We start from the raw sequence: 23,173 nt of genomic DNA, 5'->3' as shown, positions 1-23,173 counted from the left end.
CCAAGCACCCCCTCTCCCCTACCCCCAGCTGTTCATCCTTCCAGCCTCAGGAGAGGAAGCTAGTGGATCTGAAAACTCTTCTGCCACCTCCCACCAGGAGAGCCTTGTGCTGAGAGCCTCCTGCCCAGGCCTGGCTCGGGATGCAGAGAAGCCCCCGTTCCTTGTAGGGGACACTGCACTAATGCTGTCGTTTTGCTTCTCCCCAGATATTATGAAATCAAAAAGCAACCCTGATTTCTTGAAGAAAGACAGATCCAGTGTTAGCCGGCAACTAAGGAATATCAGGTCAAAGGTGAGCTCACAGCTCTTCCCCTGCAATGCAGGTGGCCAGCGTCACTCTCCGGTGGGGATTTAAGATGAGAAGAAATGGGAAGGAGAAGAAAATGGAGAATTTCCCAGTCACCAGTGCTAACCTGGATGGCAGCTGGGAGAGCACTGAGCTGGCGGATGGGATGTGGTTTGCAGAGCCCACTGCCCTGGAGTGCCCTGATATGTAGGGGTGGAGCTGCTCCTCGCCTGAAACAAAGACAAAGTTCACCTGTTCTTTGATCTTTCACAGGTGGACTGTCCCAGAATTTGCTCCCCATTGTCAGTTGAAGTTTAGGTGGTAGAAAAGCACACAGCATTCCGGGTTTTGCAGGGTTCATCACTGTAAGATTGTGGGTCTTTATGTGGAACAGTGATGTCTGGAAGCTGGGCATATTTAACACACGCTTTCCTTGTGTGTTAACACAGCACAGATGGCCCTGTGTTTCTCTGGCCCTTCTGTATTGCTGTCGGTCCCAGATGCCAATAATTCTGCCTGGTGCTCCTGCTTGGCATGCTGGCTGCCAGCATTGCACGCTGCCTGGTGCTGTGGGACCACAGAGATACGAAGGGCACACAGAGCTGCTCACAAAGCATCCTCACATGTGGGTCAGTCAGCAGGACGATCGACATGGGCACATCGCTTTGCCTCTCCCCCCCCAGGCAGCGGGGGTCTGATGCTGATGTTGGAAGTGGTTGGGACTTGGGGCAGAGTGAGAAGCCAGCAAGCAGAGGCTTCTAGCTTGGGAAGCAGCTGGCATGCAGCTCTGCAAGCAGCAGGTGTCAGCGTGGGGTGTCTGTGCTGCTTCAAGTCAGCAGGGAGCAGCTCGGGGTGCACCCAAACCTGCAAGCTTGCTGTCCCAAGTCCAAGGGTTGGTTCCCCATCACCACTTCAGCTCAGAGTACTTATCTTGCTGTGCTCCCATGTGCTGTTGGTAGGACCCCCGGGGAAGGAGGGCTGTGCCAGGGCACTCTGCCTGCTCGCATCGCTGTGTGGGGGGGGAAGGGGGAGCGGCTGGGCTGCGTGGACGCCAATGCCTGTAGGATTTATGAGCTTTTTGTTTTGTTTTCTTTATTTTGCTTTCTCCTCCAACAGTCCGTTATTGAGCAGGTCTCATGGGATAACTGAAATGAACCCGAGTCCAGGTTCCCTGCCACGTAGGTAATCACACCGGCACCCACCGAGCGGCACAGCTGCCCACTGGAGCGGCCCTCGTTGCATGCACTGCTCACACCTCCATGGCAAATGAGAGCCCTTCTCTTAATGACCCGTTGGTTCATCTGTGGTGAATGATAGTATGGGAGGAGGGGAGGAGCATTTTCTCTGCTCTTCCTGGGGAATATGACTTTCTCACCTTTCTTTTCCTCCCACCCTCCCCAACACAGCAAACAGCACGGAGTGGATTTGGACGCAGTGGGGCACATTTTCCTGTTGGCTTTGTTGGGAGTGTGGGACGCTGAGTGTGCATGCTTGAGTTGACTGTGCATGCCTCAGACTAAACTTCAACACCACTGGGGTCCCATAGGAGAACCTTTTTGCTGTTAGCCAGGTGGAGGAGTGGATCAGTGCTGCCTGTAGATGCATTTCCCACTGAGGTCTGTAGTATGCAGTAGTGCTCCTGGGCTCAGCTGCAGAGGGGATTTTCAGGCTGCCCCCAGTTTTCTCTGTAGCTGCTGCTGTAGGTTATTTGGGTGTTTCCTTGTCCAGTGACCTCGCGCTGCTCCCCAGTGTCCACCCACTGTTCATCACCACTTGGCACCACACATCCTACAGGATTCCAGGACCATCTAGCAGAATGGTAGGAAACGAGCGTGATCCTAATGGCACAGACACTGAGGAACTGGAGCAGTAGTTAATTTTCCTGGCCCACGGTAAAGGCTGAGGTTAGGGAATGATGAAGGGATAGCTGGGGAGCCTCAGGGGCTCTGGTGGAAGATCCCCTATCACAGGCTTCACCCTGCATTACTCTCCCCTCATCAGTAGCTCACATTTCATTGTGAAATCCCTAAGGGCTGAATTTGCTGGAATCTGTACCGTGAGGCGGAACAGCCTAATGGCTTCTGGTGTCTGGTTCCATATAATTAGAAATCGAATGTGCAAACTGGAATGCATGGGTTGCTGCTCATTTAAACAGCCCAAAGCTGACTTTCTGCAGGAAGGGCATGCTCAGACTTGGGTCCCGAGAGGCTCTGCTGTCAATTGAAAAGGAAGAATGCACTGTGTGAATGCAGAGCATTGCGGTGCTTCATTTCCATGCTGCTCCCCGATGCTGTTCTGTATTTGTGAGCATGGGGGAGGAATGTTAAAAACAGTAATTATGAGAATGAGCACAGCTTCTTAGCACTGTGTCCTGCCTTGATAAGCCATGATGAGCAAAACATGGCTCAGAAGTGCAAACTCTGTGATGACCAGGCAGTGCGGTCGAGGAAATGGAGCAAGAGCCCCCTCATGGTGGTTACCCATTAGTAGAAGGGTTTCCATGTGGGTCTGTGCCTGCTGGAGCTGCCATGTGCTGCAGAGTGGGTCAATTGCAAGATGAGTGGTAAGGCTGCTGCAATTCTTCTGTTGTATCACCAGGAAATGGCAGCAGGATGGAGGGAGGGCTGACTGCCAGCCCTGTGTGGCTCCCTGGAGTGACTGCAGGTTAAATCTGTCCTATCAGGGCCAGATTTGTTTGCTGATAGGACTGCACCCCTCATATAACTCCTCTGTATTTCCAAGCTCAAGCAACAGCAGATTGTATTAACAGTGTTGCTGAAAGCTGGCAAGGCAGGGTTTGGTTGAATAGCTGCATTGAATCTGGATGCTGAATCTGCCATCACATCCTGCTGGACCCAAAGAAGTGAGCCCTGTGTCACCCCCTGTGGCAGGAAGGTTAGGGCTGGGTGATGAGAGGTGGCATTGGCACTGGTGACAAAATGCAGTTCTCGGGGCTGCTTGAGCAAAGTGCACAGGTGGAGCAGAGCCTGCCCCGTGCTGCAGCCCTGCAGGTATATGGCAGTGAGTCCTGGTCCCTGCGGGCTGTGGGATCGCATCCCACCCGGAGCTAACCCCATTTCCAGCAGCATTAACCTCACTCATCTGCTTTGGTCCGTACCCGGTTAACCTGCACTCTCAGCTCTCTCCAGGCACCGTAATCACACCCCACGGCTGCTGTCTCCTCCAGCATGCCCCACTAATCTCTCTGGGATGGCCTCCCCCCCTGCTGCCCACATCCCCCCATCCGCGTGCCCCCTGCCGCCCGCCCCATCCCACCTCTGTCTGTCTTTTTCTCCCTCCCAGAGCCTGAAGGAAGGCCTGACCGTGCAAGAACGCCTGAAGCTTTTTGAATCCAGGGACTTGAAGAACGACTAACTCTCCCCGCTCCGCTTCACCACGCGCACCTCTCGGCTTGAGGCAGCACAGCACCAGCACCGTTCGTCCCACGCCGCTCACCGCCGTCCTCGCTGACGTTTGGTCCCACAGCTCCCTCACCACCCCCCTTTTCCCCGCTTGTGAGACGCTTCTGAGACTCTTGAGAGGGAGAGGAAGGGATTGGGCTGTGGGTTTTGTGGGTTATTATTATTATTATTATTTTTTTTTTTTTTTTCCCCTCTTCAGCGCTTTGTAGGAGAACCCTTCCTTTACTGTAAACCATTACACTAAGTGTCAGTATTAAGGCTCAGTAGCCTGTGAATAAGCTAGCTCCGTCGTACCAACGGCTTGGTATGCACGCAGGGCTGGGTGGCGGGGGCCATCCCTCTTACTACTGTCACGAGCCCCCAGTGCTCAGAGCACACCGGGAGCTTCATTTGCCGTTGATTGCGTCGACTGCATCACTTGCACCTGCAATAGGGGAAAGCCTGTGGGATGCTGCCGGGGTGCCTGGAGGAGCCACGCCTGGCTGGCAGAGGACACAGTGCCCGGGCACCAGCATTGGGTAGGGGCTGCTGTGGGCACCTGGTGCGCAGGGGAGGGGGGGAAGCGTTCCTGGGGCCGAGCTGTGAGGTCACTTCTTGCCTCTCCTAGATCCAGCCCAGCACTGGTTTGTTTTGTTTTTTTTTGCTGTTACTCCCTTCCTCTCATTGAGTCCCGTGTACGTTAGGGTCTGTGCGCATGTGAAACTCCCTTTTCCTAGTCCAAGGAAAGTAGAGTAGAAAGTAGAGCCAATATTGACTGAAAATGCACAGTGCTCAATGCATATAATGCTCCTTTTTTATCAGCTTCTTGAACTCAACTCTTCCTGTCAGCAGGGCAGCTCCTATTTTAATTCGTTTATCTTTTCCTGAAATAAAAGTCTGAAAACCAGCCTGTGTTTCAGACCTGCTCAGTCACAGCAGCTTCTGTATGCGGAGCAGGCGGTGCCACGAGGTCCATAGGTGAGTGCAGAGCTCGGTGCTGGCTGCACGAGCATCTCCACATGCTTTGTGCACCTACACAGCCCCAGCTGTGTGTGGGGTGAATCATCGCCCCATTGCTCCCCAGTCTGACACAGCCACGTCACTTTGGATTTCGGGAGATTTTTAGGTGGAGCTGAGCTGATTCTTGACTTCTCTGTGCTCACCTGAGGCAGAAGCAGGTGTGTGCTAATTTGAGTCTCTTTGGGCATGGTGTGTGGCCAGCTGGGAGGTCCATCTGCAAGGATAGAGCTCTCACTGAGTGCTCCAGCAGTGCCACCAGGCATACAGAGATGTTCTGCGCTGCGCCTCCGTACCTGGCTGTGTGTGGGAATCCTGGAGATGGCAGCAGGGATCCTCAGCCACTCGGCTATGAAGGCTCTTCCCTCTCCAGCAGGTGACCGCCCTCTCAGATGTTCTGCTGTGCAGCCTCACCCCAACCTGAGCTCACCGTAGTGTTCTCCATCATCCAAGCACTGGAGGAGCCTTGGTAGCCCAAGCCTGGAAGAGGGACTTGGTGATCAGGTGTGTGCATAGGGCCTCTGCCAGCATCTTGTGTGACTGCAGGCTGGGTTTGGTGGCACTGGCTTGCACGGGCTTTGCTCTGCTCTTGGGATGCTTCCTTGCCCCGTGATCTCCTGGCACATGGAGCGAGGATGGTACATGGCATCATCACTGTCACCACTCATCTCTCCCAAGGCTGCACTGGATACAGGAGAATGCCTTCCTCCTCTCAAGAAGCACAGTAGGACTTTGTCCTTCTCAGCCACCTGCGCAGAATGTGCTGATCTCCCTCTTGCTGTGTGGACTCCAACCATTCTTATGTTCCCCTGGAAAGCCTTGCTTTACTTTGCTGACTTTGTTATTTTAACCACGAGCACCACAAGAGCCACAGCTTGCTATTTCACTGCACAGCACGTGGGAGCTGTGCAGGATGGGCACTGACTGATGCCATTGAGCACTGTAACTCCCTAAGAGAGGATGCTGCCTGCTGCACACGTGGTTGTACCCAGCTCTGGCTGTCATGCCTGGTGTCGGAGAACCATCTGCTTTCTTTGCCCAAATGGGAGCTTTCATCCTTATTCCTTAAGGCAGAGATTGGTGGATGTGGTGCAGCTATGTGGGTGCTGCAGGAGGTGTAACCCAGTGCAGGGAGACCAGTGCCAAATGGACTGACCACAGCTTTTGGCTCAGCACACATCATTGAGTTTGTGTGGTTTGTGAAAACAGGTGACGAAGGGCTAAAAGGTGCTGCAGTGGAGATGGAATTGGGATTTGCTGGGGTTACTGCTATTGGGGAAGCTTGACTTAATGCACAGCTGCTCCAGCCCTTCAGGGGGCTGATGGAAATGCCCTTCCCTGAGTTCTAAAATACCATGAAGCAAATAGGGGATGCTGTACCTTCCTGCAGCAGCACCATCTGCTGGGGGTGAGCATCCCTTAAATGGGAACAAAACAGGAGCGCCGCACAGCTGCACAGCAGGAGCAGTCTGGGGCAGGGCCTGGGCTCTCCCCTGGCCTCTCTCCAAAGGTGGTGGCAGCCCTCAGCCTCAGAGAGAGAGGGGAAGGGCAGCTCCAATGGACAGTGGGGAATGGGGTGATGACTGCGGAGAGAACAAAGCTGGCCAGAAAGGTGATGGCAGTGATCTGGGGTTGTCCTGCTGCTTCTCTCCTGCTCTGGGCATCATTCATCCTCTTGCCACTGAAGTGACGCAGCTGCAGGTGCAGACAGTGCCTGTAAGAGATACTAGGACTTATTTTCATCTTCTGCATAAAATCCTCCTGCCCTCAGCACTGTAACAGCTCACAGCCGCTGCGTTCCTGTGCTGCCGATGCAGAGCTGTTTGCTGCGACCACTTATGCACCCAGCACGGCTTGCTTTGCCTTTCCTCTTCCCCATCCTCTTTTTTAAAAGCAAAAACGCTTTGTTACTCTCTTTTGAACGTAAATAATTTAAAAGCTGTATAGTATTCCGAGTACTCAATGTAAATATTTGTGACTCAGAAATCAGCAGAGGGCTCTCGTTTGTGACAGCGTTACGGTTTTGATGTCACTGGCCGGGTGAGAGCCGTCACCCCCTGCCTGCCTGCCCCGACGGGCTCTGCTTTGCACTGTTAGAAGTAGCTTCTCATGCCTTTTCTGCTGCCCTACCCTTGAGTTTCGATGATACCTGTCTGAAGAATGCACACGGTCGGTTTGAGAACTGTAACTTTACTGCGCCGTAAACTTTTTTCTACCCCTGAACTGAACGGCTCCACCACGGAGCAGAGCAAAGCGCCGCGTGGGGCAGCGCATGCAGTGCTGCGTTTGGGCTCTGTGCAGGTGCTGTGCAAGGCAGCAGGGGTTCTGCCAGGAAGGACAGCTCATCCTGCACGGACACACAGCCTGCAGCACATCACTGCCCAAATGCTGAGTGCACCAGCGCACAGTGCTGCACGCAGCCCCACAGCAGGGGATGCAGAAATGCAGTGAGTGAGGACAGGGCAGGGAGGGGAGGCTCACCTCACAGCTGCAACTTTGAGACAACCGAAAGAAGGCAGGGGTGCGGAAGCTGCTGGCAGAAACCTGATAAGCCCATCAAGGTGGTAGCAGCTGAAGGCAGCCAGCTGGCCGTGAGCTGGCAAGTAATTAGTGCAATTATAAACAATTGTTTTCTCATTCTTCCTTCTTTACACATTGACAGTGCACAGGATGTGACAAGAACACTAACTCTATGTTCTAAACCAGAGAGAGCAAAGTAAGTTGCAAGATGCTAAAGGTGATGGCAGGTAGGCGATAGATCAGAGCGCACAGCCCTTGACCCTTTCCTGGGACCTGGCGATGTGGATGGCTCCAGATTGTAAAGAATCAGTTATTTGAAGGGATAAAGATTCGGGGAGAGAGAAAGGAATGCTGCAAGTCTTTGGGTGGCATCAGCAGCGGTCAGCACTGGTGGTGCACAGCATAAGCCACTGCCCAAACCGCAGCCGCGGGACTCCTGCACTGCAACACATGGTGTGTCTGCCCTTGTACTGAGAGCTCTGTGCTCCTAATGGAAATCATGAGGGGCTGCGAGCAGGAGCTGAGCACAAGATTACATGCCCAGATGCAGCAGCCGCCCCCCCCACTAACCTGCATTTGGCAGCAGCGGTGCTGCAGCATGCACACAGCACCTGTGCAGGTGGGGACACTGCTGCTGGCAAACCCGTGGCTGGAACCCAGCACAGGAGGCCAGGGAGCACAGGAGGCCAGGGAGCACAGCCGTGCTGCAGCTCTGGCTGTATGCAGCCCCAAGGGCCTCTCTTGCATCAGATCCATCCAGGAAACGATGCATCGCACGTGATTCCATTCCCTCTGCCAGGGGCTCCCGCTTCTCTGTGTGCACGAGTTCCTCGCCTCTTCCCTCCTCCTCTCTTCCACTCCTGTTTTATTCACTGCTTTTCAAGGAATCTCTGTTCCTGGTAACTGTTCTCTGTAATAGAAACATCACTTTTTTGTCACTGTATTTATTCCTTATACAGCCGTGTGCGTCATGCTAGGTTCCCATGGATGTAGCTGATCATTTTTATTTTGTAAATATAATTACCTAACTTTACGTAAACGATATCCTAATAAACTATTTTTGCACCACCCTTTGCATGCTGTCAGTGCAGCCTGTGTTTGTTCCAACGATGAAACGATGCAAAGAAAGCAGGAGGCAGAGCCTGAACGGGGTGAACTGTCTGCTTTTATAGTTACATTTCACAAAGAAAACACAAGTATAATTTTAACAATAAAATATTTAAAGGAGCATATATTTAAACCTGCTGAACCAGACATACTACAGAATAAACCGCCTCAGCTCCTCCCCCAGCTGCTACATCACAGATATAATGCATGGTTTTGTCTCCCCACACCCACGCCAACTCTCTCCAACACAACAAAACAAACCCTCAATCCGATGATGTTACCCCACATCCTAAACAACACCCTATGGATCTCCAGGAACTTGTAGTGATTTGGATCTCGGAACCAAGCAACCCACCAGTGCAAAACACTCCAGGTGATGTGGAGATTGTCTGAGAAAGTGGCACGTTAACACTGCGAGGTGCAGCATTTTAGGGAGCAGCTTAAGCTCTAACTGGATCAGCAAACAGCTGCACTACAAGTTGCAGGCAATGCTGCAAGTTACACTGCAGCTGCAGTTGCTCTTCAGACGAGGCCAACTGTGCCCACAGAACAGCTTCAGTTCTTTCTGGGGACTCCCTGCACTGCACTGCAGGAAGATGAGCTGGCACTGCTATCTGCTCTCACACATTGACACTGGAACTCTACTAACCTCAAACCAGAGGAAACTCATACCCAAACCAAAACTTCCTATTTCCCAGATTTCCTTTCACAAACTGTCAATAATTCACGCAAACAAAAGAACAACCACAGTGACATCTCCACCTACACAGCCCCCAGTTTTGCTGCAGCCCTCACAATCCTCCCTTCAGGGTACAGCTCCATCCCACAGCACCACGAGCTGGAGAACGCCCAGCTCCCTGCACAAGTCCTGAGCGCAGCGCAAACCTCACCTCCCCCATTGCAGGGCACAGCCACCAGCCTGCCCACAGCACCCCATTGCTCGTGTCCTCACAGAGCCCATCAGCTGGGTCATCACTGCTTGTTTAGCACACGAGGCACCTGTGGCAGCTTAGGGTAGAGAGCACTTCAGCTCAGGAGGAACTTAATGAAATTACAACCAGATGGGTAATACATCGATGGCTATAGATAATAATAAACCCCATGAGCGCCATCTGTTCCACACCCCTCCAGCTCAGGGAAGCCACTTTAATCATTTTCTTTGGGAAAAAAACGTGTAGTTGCTAGGGTTGCACTCTTCCCAAATCCTTTCAAACTCTTCCAGAAAAGGCTGCACGTACTCTGTGTCCTCCATGATCACCACGTTCTCCTGGTTCCTATGGATGGCCTCCATGGTCCAGTTGAGGGAGCCCGTGATGAGCAGCTTCTTGTCCACGATGGCAAACTTGTGGTGCATGAAGGCCATGTCCTGGTTGTGACGCACCTGGATCCCTACAACGACACGACAAGGACGCGATGGGCAGGGATGGCACCCAGCCCCTCAGCAACGCGAGCCACAAAGGCAGCACCCAGAGAAGTGCCACCAAAGGGAAACGACGAGGGGCTGCAAGGAGCTGAGCACAAGATACGTGCCCAGACACAGCAGCCAGCCTGACCTGCATCTGGCAGCAGCGGTGCCGCAGCATGCACACGGCGCGCTGCAGCTGGGCACAGTGCTGCTGGCAAACCTGCGGCTGGAGCCCAGCACGGGACACCGGGGAGCACGGCCGCGCTACAGCTGTGCGCGGCCCCAAGGGTCCCTCTCGCATCAGATCCATCCAGGAAACGACGCATCGCATTCCCACCAAGCGAGTGCCACCGGCTGGGCCCGGCACCGGGCACCACGGCGGGGCCCTGAGCGCGCCAACGGCGGTGGCACCAGCGGCAGCAGCTCACCCAGCAGCCGCAGCACGCCGATCTGCGAGCCCCTCAGCGCCATGTACTGCGAGTCCGTCACGACGCGGACGCGGACGCCGCGGCGGTGCAGGACGCAGACGGCCCGGCCCAGCTCGGGGCTGGAGAAAGCGAAGAGGCAGAGCTCGAGGGAGCGGCGGGCGGCCAGCAGACGCCGCAGGAGGCGGCTGAGGGAGCAGTCGGAGCGCGGCAGCGGGCACGGGCACGGCGCGGGGCGGCCGTCGCGGCCCTCCGCCTCGGCCAGCAGCTCCTCGGTGCAGCAGGGCCGCGACGGGAAGAAGAGCACCTCGCGCACCGCCCGGCGCCGCCGCCGCGCCGCCAGCAGCCAGGCCAGCCCCAGCCCGATCCCCAGCCCCAGCGCCAGGCCCGCCCGCATCGCCGCGGCCCCGCGCCGAGCCGAGCCTGGCAGCACGCGGCCCGCGCCTGGAAGCGGGCGGCCTCAAGGCGACGGCGAGCGCTCTGGGCGCGTGCCGAGTGACGGCAAAAGCAGCAGCCGCGGCCGCGTGCGGAGCTGCGGGAACTCCCTGCACAGCACGCACAGCCCGGCCGGCCCGCCCGCGCCTCCGGCCCGCGTCCACCCGCCGCTCCGTTCGCTCGGCAGCGGCCCGCTGGGGTTCGCGGACTCGGGCGGCTGCCGCCTTCCTTCGTGCAGCCGTGCGGGAGCCCATTGGGGAGCGGCCGGGAGCGCCTCCCTGCCCGCTGCGATGGAAGCGCGGCGTGAAGCCTGAGCTTGGGCTCACCTTCCTGCTGTTCAGGGGCCGCGTCTCTGCACGCAAACACGGACGTAGGCAGGAACTGAGGGTTACGCGGCTTTAATGCTCGGAAGAACGATGCTTTAGAAACCAGGCGGCTCAGCTGTCAGAACATCTGAACGCCACACGGCTGGCCTGCTGTTGCACAGCTCTGGACTGAACCAGAACAGCTTTGAAGCAGAAAAATTACTTGATCACATGTAAGGTAGCCACGGGAACAAGCACCAACCTTGTACTTGAGATCCTGACTCACTAGTCCATGCTTTTCTATTTGCTGCTGCCATTTTTGTTTCCCTATCAGTGGACTCTATCCCATTTATTACTCAAAGTTTCCTTTCCTGTGGCTTGTGTACCTTTTCTCTCTCATTTCCTTATTGACGATGGGAAAACGCCTTTCTCGGAACCCTGAAATTAAATAACTGGTTGATTAACAGGGTAATGCATTTTTTTTCTAAGTATGTTTGCTGTTTGAATATCCTGTCATTATGTCCAGCCAAGCATTGTCAATTAACGTAGCAGTAGCTCTTGTTCCACTCATGTAACAAACATTAAAGTTAAGAGGCTGTTAAATGCTGCACATTAGATCTGGGGTGCAGGAACTTGTGAATGAACTGCTGCTTCCCCCAACCCCAACACACACACACTTAAATCAAGACAAAATGAGGCTTTGTCCCTTTTATAAAAATAGCTCTTAATGAGATTTAATGTCTGTCTCCATTTTACAGATGTTCCAGACAAAAGCAACCTGCATGTTTTATACAGAACACAACTGGTTACAAGTTGGAACACCGGCTCTGAGCTCCATTCTTGTCCCAATGAGAGCAGTAGGTCACCTGGGTCAAACCTGCCTCCAGCTGGAAACACACAGCTGTGGTAATGTCAAGTTTTCCCAAGAATGATCCAGGACAAAAACGCCATGACTTCACAACAGAAACAGTGATTCCTTACAATGCAGTTAAGGAATGTCTGTTTAGGTCATATAAAAACTGCACCAACGTTGTCTTGAACTATTAAGCATTCAAAATGGCTACTATAGAGTTATATAAGAAGGGAGCACCTACAGGTTGGATCTGCTTAACTTAATTAGGTAGCTAGAAAACTATTTCTGAAGACAAAAGAACACACCAGAGGCCTTACCCTGGAGAGGTAATCTTCATTATTTGGAAGGTTTGCAACACAGGCAAAACAAGGTGTTGTACCCTCAGGAGGGGCGAGCAGACTGCATTTTGAGACTTGTAGTATTACAATCCTCCCTCCCAGACAGGATTTCCAAAGCAAATGCTGAAACTGTCTCAAGTCAAGACATAAATAAATAGAAGCGGAGTGACGGGACTCCAACAGGATCCTCCTGACTTTTGCTACAGCAGAAAATAGTCTCTTCATAAATCTGAGTGGTTTTAAATAATTTACACGTGATCCATACCCTGTGACATCACTTATTTTTTGGTTCTTGGTCTCTCAGACATTTCGGAGCTGTATGTGAGATTCAGAGAGGTTAGCTACATCCATTCCAGGAGTTCTGGATGCTGTCACAGGTCTCTGAGTCTTGCCAATGAAATCTAAAACTGATTAAGCACCATAATGCCTTAGGATGACAGCACGGGATTTTAATTACTTCACGCTGATTCTTTGTGTTGCTGTATTTTAGTCTTGAGCGTGCAGGTCTAGGTTTAGAGTTTCAGGACAGACAGCAGCAGTGTTTATTAGCACTTATTAGTCCAGTCTCACAGCAATTAGAAAAGACTCAAGTGACTCTTCAAGTTAGTTTGAGGACCATTAGAATAGCGATGAGGTTTCACTGTCCTCCTAATGCACATGCTGCAGGCTCAGCAGTGGTAACTTGGGGTTCCCTGCAATTATCTGAAGGCAGCAAGTGAGGTTGGGCACCCTTTAGTTCCGAGACTCCGAGGACGTCGGGCTGCGAACTGTTGACATCAGGTGGGACTTGTATGTCTTGCTCAGGCCAGTCATCCAGAACTTCAGAAGCTTGACATTGTCCTCCTCTGCAGCTCCCAGAATGCTCAACAGTTTCTGGGTATCTTCCTTGGGTCTGCTGTCCACTTTGGTGAATTTAAAGAGGACCTTCACTTTACTGCAGGAAAGAGGAACTCCTGTCAGCACTACAATTCACTCGTGTGCATCAAACAGGCAATGAGCACTAACTGCAACTTCTCTCAGCACCTCCTGCAACTCACATTAATAAATGTCTCAGCAGTATTCCACAGAGACTATTCTCCAGCTTTCAACAAAGGAAGTGGGGGAAGAAGGGCACAAGGGAGATGAGTTAAGGGGAATTAGTCATTTTCATTAGTAATACATGTGCTCCTACTCTTCTTCATTCTTGTTAGAAGTAAAATAATTAGCTCTGACAACTGGGAATCTCCCTGGGAGGCTCATCACTGCCCATCTGGCCTTGAGATAACTTCTCAAAATGGTGACATTCTGTGAATTATTTCACATGACTGTTTGGTCTTCCTCTCTAACTACCTGCATCTTTGAAACATGCTGCCTGCAGGCACAGCCATGACATCTGTTTGGCACGTTCCCTGCACTGGAACACAGGGTTCATGGACAGGCTTATATGTTTGCATTCTTAATCCTCATCATGTGTGTAAGGCTGACAAGTATTGTCACGTAGGTAAACTCCAGATGCAAGAACTGAAGCGTAAAGGTTAAGAACTGCTGAAAGCCAAAGAAGAGAGGATCAAAGCAGAATTCTGACACTCTCATCTCCCATGAGTAAAGCTGACTGCACTCAAGACTGAAGTAGAAGTTATCTGACTACAAGTTTGCCCTGTGCTCTAGTGTAACCATTCCAGGATTCATGCCAAAGCTGTTTCTCTGACTGCAGCAGGAGCAGTACTTACTTCATCCACTCCTCTTTCAGGCAAACAAGGCACTGATCCACAACATCTACAGAAAGGTTCTGGTTGGTCAGAGCAGCTTCGATCTTGTTCAAGATTGTGGGACCAACTGCAAGATCAGAAAGAAGGGAAATGGTGAGAAATAGGATTTGCAATCTATAGGTGGTAACTGACAGCTTTGCTGGGACCAAGGACCGACCCATTTATCCTGAGTACCTGCTGGAATTACAGGTGAATACCTGTCTGTTCCACCTCTTAGTCTGTTACAGTGTCCTGGTTTGCACTCATTTCTCACCAGTACTTTGACCTGGTGCATCAATGCAGTTTCTTTCTATATGCAGAAAGCTGAAGCATTAATAACAGCACAGCCAGTCTCAGCACAGAACAAATTATCTCTGAACTCATCACACCAAATTCCTGCTCAAGTCAGGAAGAAATCTACCTGTTCTAGAAGGTGAAAGAACAGGCCTCCACAGCCTGCCTTCATTTCACATGTTTTTAGAGGCTATAAAAGATCATTCCACTAATAAACCTCTGATCAAAGATGCAACGTTGAATTCTGTACAGGATCCTGGGACATGCACACAGGTTCAGGGGCCCTTGTTTTTAAGGCTCACCTTTAAAATGAAGTTACAATGAGCTCTATCAATAGCTCAGTACATATGCAAAGCTATGAAAAACCTTCATGCTGTTTACTATATACATGCACATGTAAAAATAAAAATATACATTAAAAAGCTAACCAACCTGAGGCATTCCTTTCCTGGACAATTTATAGTATTCCCCAGGAGTCTATTTTCCCAGCTCTCTATTGCCTAGTAAGCATGATGCTGTGATTAATAGCCTGTCTTGGACAATTTTTGTCCTGAAGCTCCTAGACATGCCATTATCAGATAGAAAATAGAAAGCTATAATTATATACATTGGACCTACAGCAGCTCTACCTGAATGTTCAGTGGACAGAGTTAACCACCTGCCCGTGTCTTTTGAGACAGACAATGATGCCAATGCGTTTAAGTTTGGACTTCCAGAAAATATGAGATGGGTTGGACCTGACCAGAATCACAGCGACTTGCAAGTGCTCAAAGTCACTGAACAAAGCAGGTAAAGAAAGGTCTGCCACTTCTGTATCAGTCGTATCAGTCCATCGGGTGGGGCACGATGAGCAACACCACAGTCCTTACACGTTTAGCAGCTTAAACCAGAGACATTCAAACTGAACTGGTGAGTACTTCAGGATAGAAAGTGCCTGTCACAGTTTTCAAAAGAATTTCCCTACAATTGCTACTGAATCCACGTTACAGAATTTGTTCCCCATTCCTGAGGATTAATAAGCAAAACACTGATCTGCTAAACAGACCATGGTAGACACAACCTAAACAGCTGTAAATTCTCAGCCCCTGTGCTATAGAGGTTTGGCCTTCTACTCTGACTTCCTTAAAGGCCAGCACATGAATGACATAAAAAATGGTTAAAGATCAGGATTCTTATTTTATTCTTCAGGGTCCAAAGCACCCACCTCGATCTGCTGCAACAGGACTGCCACTGGTGACAACAAACTCATACTTGTTGAGGGACTGCTCATCTTCGAGCAGAGTTGGGTAGAGAGTGGAGCGGGTAGCAGCGCGAACTTCCACGAGGACTGCAAACTCTAGAGCAACAGGAACCCAAAACAACATTATCTATAATGGCCCAACTTCTAAAACACAGCTGCAAACTCTGCTCCAAAAACCCACAGTTCTGTCAGCTTACAACACTTGGTCAGTTTGAACAGGACTGTCAGCTGTGGTGCTGTTCAACAACTGATCAGGCAGGGATATGGGGAAGAGAAGTGGTGAAGACTGAAGTTCATGCAGCATTTTTAGACTCTCTGATAATTCTGTCATGAAAAACATCAACACCCCTTTAACAGAATACGAGATGGAGAGTTCTTACCGGATGACAATATGTGGGATGGGATTTGGACATGTGGGCTGAGCCCTAAGAAGTTACACCGATATGCCTCTTCATACTGATCGCTGTAGGGGATGATCCGCACACAACCAACAGGCAGCATGGTCTAAAGAAAGAAGGAAACTTGCTGAGAGAACCAGTGGATATAAATCAGCAAAGCAACTTTCAAGACCAGCCAAGAATCGGAGGACTGCTGATGGAAATATTCTGCTGATCAGAAGGGGAGAGGGGGGATCAGAAATATCTCACTCAGCTTGAAAGAAAGACTGTACAGTTGCTATCTATGGACAACCACGAAATCCAAAGGCTGAACTTTCTTCTCCCCTCAAAATCATGTAATTTACAACACATTTTCCAGAAAATGACACATTAGAGGCAGGTTATTATGAAAGCTGGACCTCTCAAACATATGTAAAAACAAGCAGCCAAGAAAAAAAAGGAAAAGGTCTCTACCCGTAGCACATCAAAAGCAGACTGGACAAGATCCATGTCTCGAGCTTTCCAGATGACCTGGTTCCCCATCAGAACATGCCAAGCCAGCATGCGGAATGCTGAAGCCCCAAGAACCTGAAATGAAACCAAACTGCCCTGTTAGAAAACACGCCACAGGGGAAACTGTCTGGAACCGAAGAGCAGGACATGGAAATTTAGCAAACTGTGTGCTGACAGCAGTTCAAAACCTAGTACCAAGATTCAGTATTTCTCTGTCAGGTGCTAAAGATGTCAGACTCACGCAAAGTAATTTTTACCCCCTCTTACAGTTTCAAGAATAAACAGCAGCAAAGCACCACCTTGCCAACGTGCCAAGCAATGATCTGAGCCAGTATCGAGCACAGTAAGAGCACAGCTCAATTTCTACACTCTCTCAAATCCTTCAGCTCTCTGGCAAGATGACACGAATCAGCCTGCTTCTTGGCCTAGTCAGTGGTTGTCAAGATAAATACAGGCCTGCTTGGAATGGAACTGAATGACTTCTATTAGGAGATAACTTTCACCCATTTCTCTGATCTGTGTTATGTTCATAACAGCGATTCTGGCATGAAAGATGTAACAATTTTCTTAGACAACCTCTGAAGGTGGCTAAAAGTTGCAATATGGTGTATTTTAATAGCTTCTAGCATTCCAAATTAGGAGAAAGGAGAACAAGTGGCAGATAAAGAGATATAGCAGGTAAAAAACATAGGAGCTACTTGTCAAGAGCATCCAGGAAAACAAGCTGGTGTAAAAGTAACTGTGGGTCTTATGCACAAAGCCTTCTCCCTCAGAGTAGCTGGAAGCACTGGTGACAAGCTAAATCCACACAGACTGAACCATTTGTTCTGTTGCTCCCTTTTTTTCTTTCTTTTTTCCTGAAACACTTTTGTTGTAAGCAAACAATGCTTAGCTTTGAACATGCTGCATAACCTCTGCATTTACTGACACTGCTTTTGGGAAGGACAGAAGTGCAGAACTTGAGAGAAATCACATGATCCCATCCACATGACAGAGGATTGGAAGAGGCTCAGGACAAACAGAGCGTGACCTCAGAGACAGCCAGAATCTCAGAAATGCAGTTAACACTGTTACTGCTACGTAGGCACTGCCTTGAACAAGAAACAAATGCAAACTGTAGGAAAAACATGTATCCTTGTCAAAATACAGTATTGGAAGAATGAGAAGTTATCAGCTTGTGAATTCAGAATCAAAGTAAACTCGTTCCTCTCTCACCTGCCTCATGTGCCTGAGAGAGCGGAAGATGGACAGCCTTCTGTGAGCTACATTCCACCTGCTGCAATCCGGCATCAGGGACGTTTCAGGAGAGCATTTAGAGAGCTCCTGCCCTTCTGCAACATCTGGCTGGGAAGAAGGCTTCTCTTCTTCCTCAGACCCATCCCAGCCTTCTGACTCTTCCTGGAGGTCTAGCAAACAAACAGGCAAAAACAACCTGAGTTCCCATTAAAATTGCTGCTAGCTAGGATTGGGAATTGCCTGAGAAGTGCCTACGCAAACTACAGATAACTGTTTTTGGCTGTATGTGGAGAGAGAGCATTTGGAACACAGTAACTGAAAACAACAGCGTTACAGCCTTAAAGTTTTGCACCTCAGATATAAAATCACCACTGGAAGGTCAACAAGGAACGTTCATCTTTTACAGAACAAAAGGTTGCATCCCCCAACCAGCTGTGCGTCCTCTGTGCTTGCTTTAAGGGCCACTGCCACAGCTTTTGCAGATTCTTTTCTAAATGGAGTAATAAAATCATTAAATATGAGAAGAATTTTAAATTCTTTAATTATAGAAATTTGGTAGGACAAAAGAGCAAGAAGAAAGCTCCTAATTTTGACTGCAAATTCCTCTGGTTATGGAGATTAATTGGGAAGGCCAGCCCAGAGAACAATAATGACAATGATGCAATGTTACTACAAAACAATAAACAACACAAGTGCATGCAGAGAGCCTACAATGCCAAAGGCCTTGATTTCACATTCCTGGCAGTCACAGGAAAGCACATCAGCTGCTGCAGGGCTACCATTAAGGTGAAGTCCAAGACAGACAGTTGCACTTACTATGCTGGCAAAAGATTTTGGTGTTTTACCAGTCACAGCATTCTTAGAGGATCTTCCAGCTCTGGAAACTCTGACCTCACCTGCAAGTTTTTCCATCTGAACAAGGGTGTCTTCAGTTGGAGCTCCCTCCAGAAGTTTTTCTGTGAGTCGGCTGCCACAAGCTTTCAGAAGCCTGGAGACATTGAAAAAACAAGTGGAAGCAGCATTTATTAAGCCTGCTTGCTAAGTGACACAATTTAGAAAGCAATCTGTGTAACAAAATATTCAACCATTAACCAATACGTGTTTCTTACTGACACACCTATGTGCTCCTTTGTCCCAAGTACCAGTGCATCTTACAGCTGCAGCTGCACAAGGCCTTTCAGTGACTGAGCAACACATCTATCCCCATCCAAGTCACATGCCACCACTGCATCCCTCTCTGTGGCATCTTTCCATCTGATGAGCAAACACACTGAGGTCTGGGAGTGTCTTTTCTTGCATTTTTCCTTACTTTCCCTCGTACTTCAGTTTTTCCATAAGGAGCTTTACTTCACAGCAACAAGAACTACTTCTGTCCTAAAGCCACCGTGAGGCTTTCTGAGCTTAGCTTCCTCTCATTCAGAGCCTACTTCATAAAGTCCACCTTACTGCATCAAGAGAAACAACCCAAACATTCCCACCCTTTCAAAAAAAACAGCAACATCTTCTTTGTGAAGGAGGCCTAGAAGCTAGGAACACAAGTGGCATTACCAAGCAAAGGAAGTGTGCAAACATGCCCACAGGTTCTCGTCGTTGGTCAGCGATGTCAAGGAGCGGGCTGCGTTGCCGTTGCGCTGGTGCAGGAAGGGGGTGAATGCTGTGTTCATCCGCTGGGCTCGCTGAGGGCACCCAAACTGCTCTGCTTCAAACACCTGCAGCACAGGAGGAGGACAGTTGACAGTCTGATAGAGTGCTGGCAGGAAACTAACATCACTAAAACGCTAAGGAACAGCCACTGGTGAAAGGGGTGCATCAAACACAGTCACTCAGATGCACTGCAAATAATGAGGGAAGGAAAAAACACCTCATTCTTAGGTTGATTAACATTATCACTGAGTAACACATCCGCTCCCAAAACGTTGCCCTTCACTACTTTGGGTACTTAAATCCTAACGGAGCTATCGTGTGGCAGTTTGGAGTCTGAAAATCATCACAGATGGCTTCAAAGGACAAAGGGGGCCTGTCCCCTCTCTCCTATACACCCAGATACACGCTGCCCTTTTATTCCTTAAAGACTAACCTGACTGCAGTGAGCAAGAGCAGCTTTTGCACTAAGATGCAAAGAACCTCACAATGCTGTATCAATGCTGAGCCAAAAGGACTCGCTGACCCACCTTCAGTGCTTTGCCCTGAAGCTCATCGATGATGCCTCTGATTTTTCCCAACAAGAAAGGCCATGAGTTGATGAGGTAAATCCGGTCCATCATGATAGTGATGATGCTGTACCAGCGCTGGAAACCTCGGGCCAGGCTGTCTTTGATAAAGAAGGTGTGGCTGAACACAAAACCATGCTGTTCGTCTCCAAAAAATATAGGCCCTTCACGTCCTGGGCAGACCTGAATGGAAGGGACACACAGACCAAACAAGCTCAGCTGGATGAGTAATGAACTGCAGAACTAAAGCTTGCTGCTATTTAACAGACATTTGATGAATAAAACAAGCTTGTTTTTGTTTTTGTTTTTTTTTAAGGCTGCTATCCAAAACCTGTGGTCAAGCAGACCTCTACAAACATAATAAAGCCTTCAATTTAACTTTATTTTACAGATTCAGCTCAATTCATCTACAAAATTGTGGAGAAATCACAAAAAGTTGCTGATCCTGGCACACAAACACTAGCCTGCAAGGCTCTCCCTCCACTTATATGAGATGCAGAATGTTGGCGGTCTGTAAAGGCCAATTATTTCTCAATACAAAGCAACAGATGCCAGCATTTTTACACAATTTCTCAGTTTATATTAAAAACACACAAACAAGAATCAACCAGCAATAAATGCACAGGAGTGAAAATAAGAAAAACTTCTACATCTCAGAAATCAAGAGGAAAGCATCGCCCAGGCTATCAAAGATCACCCTTAAAAATTCCCACCAACCCCAGAACAAACAGACTTCACATCTTTCTTTCCACCTCCATTCCCTCCTTCTTCCAGACTGTACAGTGCAGCAAAGCAGCACGTTGGATTTGAAGCAGTGTGTGAGGCCCTAACCAGGATTTCTTCCTGGACTGCCAGAGTTACCTCACAGCTCAGACTGCGGACGCAGGCCTGGCGCACAATGCTGAACAGCTGGGGATGGTTGGGGTGCTGGTGACTGACATACTTGATCGAAGTCTCCTTGTCATGGCTGACAAATCCAGGATGTCCTCCTGCAAGAGAGCGGCAACCCTGAAGACAGAAAAGCAAATCCAAGCATAAATGAACACGCAGATGGCCGAGGTTTCCAACTGCCTCTGCATTTTCCCTTCAAAACGTAGCGTGACATTATTTACACACACAGATATCAACTCAGGCATTCAGAACGCGAGCAATTTGAGTCAGGATCAGCACTGGAACTCAGATCCTCAAACGGCACTCTGTGCAACATATTTTCTATGCCAGTTTTCCACTCGTTAATTTGATGGTGATGGCTCCGCAAGCACTACAAGTCAGTTAACAGCACCTGTATAACCAACTGGCCAACAAAAGCACTGGCCATCACCTAAAGGAAAGCAAATAACTCAGATCAAGTAGCTCAGATCAAGTGCTAATAGTAGCTACACTAAAGAACAACTGAGAACGTAGATTTTCTCTACCATTTTAATAGCTTTGAGAGGTTTATTTTTTTTCATTGCTTTTTTCATTTTTTTTGACATTGCTGCTAAAGATTACTATTATTACTATTAATCAGTGTCAGAACCTGGTCTAATGAAGCAAAAAACCCTCGAAGTCTGAGGGAAGCATTTATCACACATGAAAATCACAGACATAAGGCTTAAAAAAGACCTCAACAAAGGATCTCGCCAAAGTCTATTTGCTTAATATCAGTTCCTTCAATTTCTGCCATGGGTCACTGCAGTTTGTAAGGACTTTTTTAGTACCTTCAGTTACATGAATGTATAGGAGTAGTTCACGTGTGTTTTTCCTTCCTCCTAAACACAGCAATTTGAACCGGAGAATCCAAGAGCCCTTTAGTAAAGCAAAGAAGCACCGATGGTCTGTGTACAGGTATTCACACTTGCCTCACACATGTCTGACTTCTTTGGCCCCGGGCTGCTGGAGTCAGCACTAGCACCTTCAGCTGGGCTGTGTGAGCGGATCCTGCTGCTCATCTGGATGCCTCCTTCCTCCTCTTCCGCTTGCTCATTCTGCCCAGAGATATCCCCGCTGCCTGCGCCTTGAGGGAGCGGTGAATGTAGGACCTCAGTGCAAAAGAGGGTGCGGGGACCGTGGAGCTCACAAAAATGGCAGAGGGCGACAATAGCATTCATAGCGAGAGCTCAGCACATCCGTCAGGGTCTCCTGCAGATGAGCGATAAAAAATATATATATATCTAAATATCAACTGGTGACCATAACAGCTGTCAGAACAACTCCTGGGCCTGCTGGGTGTCAATGCTGATCTATGTCCTCCCAAGAGCTGCTCAGCCAGAGCGTCCAGCACAATTCCACCCTGCGGTGTGCTCATATCTCAGGCTTTGACAGGACAGGCCCAGAGCACGACAATCACCCAGCATTTAGACACCTCAGACTTTGCTGGGATGGGACCAGGCAGAACCAATGCTTCTGTGCTCAGCCATCCTTAAAGACCTCCATGCAAATTTGCCTTGGCCAAACTGATGGAATGGCTGAGGTGAGAAGGGACCTTAGAGCTCATCCAGCCCCACCCCTGCCACGGGCTGGCTGCCCTCCCAGCTCGGGCTGCTCAAGGCTCACCCACGGCCTCGGACACCTCCAGGGATGGGCACCCACCGCTCCGGGAGCAGTGCCAGTGCCTCACAGCCCTCTGAGCAAAGGATTTCTCCCTCGCATCTAACCCAAACCTCCCCTCTTCCAGCCTAAAGCCGTTCCCCCTCGTTCTAACGCTGCAGGCCTATAGGCCCGCCAGGCGCTGCGTGCCCAACCCGGCACCCCGGTTGCCCCCCGGCCGGGCCCGGCCCCGCTCAGCGCCCGGTTCCCTCAGCCCCAACCCAGCCCCAGCTCACCCCCTGCCCACCCCCAGCTCCGCTCCCCTTCCCGCTCACCGCGGCTCCGGGCTCCCCGCCCCGGCCCGTCCCGTGGCTGCGGGCAGCTGACACACGCTGACCGCCGGCCCGTACCATCCCACCGGGCCGATGGGGGGTGGCTGGAGAGGAGAGCGGGCAGCTCCGCGCTGCTCAACCGCCGCCGAGGAGTGGGACGAGGACAGAGACAAAGCGGGACGAGGACGCAGCTGCCGGCCGGACGCGGGCGGGCCGCCAACGAAGCTCCCGGTGCCCTCTTCCCCCCCGCAGAAGCGGCAATGACCGCGGCCCGCACCGCCCTGTCACGGGGCTGGGCGCAGCCACTGCTCGGAGCGCAGGGGGGGGGACAAGAGAAATGCCTGCCGACCCTCCTTCCTTTCCACGTTATGCCTCAAACTACCGCCGGGCCGAGCACAGCAGACTCGGACGTTCGACATCCAGGGCCCGAACCTTGGCCGCCGCCTGCGCTCCCGGCCGGACGCTGAGGGCAGAGCGGGGTTGCTCTTCCCCCCCCAATTCCCCGCCAAGTGGTGCGGTCCGCGTCGCGGTCACGTGACCGCCAGCCAGGGGGAGGGCGGGCAGGAAGGGGCGGGGCGGCCGTGCGCCTGCGCAGTGCGATCAGCCCGGCGTTGAGGGCCGCCGCCTTCTGAGGGCGCTGAACT

The 23,173-nt window shown here is 50.6% G+C and overlaps 3 protein-coding genes across 3 annotated transcripts in view; 1 reads left to right on the top strand and 2 right to left on the bottom strand.

Annotated features, from left to right (window-relative positions):
• The window catches only part of MPRIP (myosin phosphatase Rho interacting protein), a gene marked incomplete at both ends in the record, with an annotated part of 56,967 nt that extends 53,306 nt beyond the window's left edge, over positions 1-3,661 (top strand). Inside the window, 2 exon segments of the mRNA XM_079542948.1 lie at positions 207-292; positions 3,590-3,661. Of these exon segments, the coding sequence (XP_079399074.1) occupies positions 207-292; positions 3,590-3,661 (158 nt within the window).
• A 5,820-nt stretch (positions 3,662-9,481) lies between these two features.
• Positions 9,482-10,558, bottom strand: PLD6 (phospholipase D family member 6; the record flags this gene model as incomplete). Its single annotated transcript, XM_079543113.1, has 2 exons — positions 9,482-9,720; positions 10,165-10,558. The coding sequence occupies 2 exons, from the start codon at positions 10,556-10,558 to the stop codon at positions 9,482-9,484; spliced, it is 633 nt and encodes a 210-aa protein (XP_079399239.1).
• A 2,266-nt stretch (positions 10,559-12,824) lies between these two features.
• Positions 12,825-21,779, bottom strand: FLCN (folliculin; the record flags this gene model as incomplete). The annotated part of the gene is made up of 11 exons (XM_079542749.1): positions 12,825-13,026; positions 13,802-13,907; positions 15,318-15,449; positions 15,734-15,857; positions 16,205-16,318; positions 17,459-17,649; positions 18,376-18,467; positions 19,028-19,188; positions 19,651-19,872; positions 20,551-20,697; positions 21,531-21,779. 11 exons carry the CDS (start codon positions 21,777-21,779, stop codon positions 12,825-12,827), a joined length of 1,740 nt encoding a protein of 579 aa, XP_079398875.1.
• Between the last annotated feature and the right edge of the window lie 1,394 nt (positions 21,780-23,173).

The sequence above is a fragment of the Tetrao urogallus genome (assembly GCF_951394365.1).
Source record: "Tetrao urogallus genome assembly, chromosome: 15".
In the NCBI taxonomy this organism is placed as follows: Eukaryota; Metazoa; Chordata; class Aves; order Galliformes; family Phasianidae; genus Tetrao; species Tetrao urogallus.
Note: the sequence above shows the minus strand (reverse complement) of the source record. Positions and strands in the feature narration are given on the sequence as shown.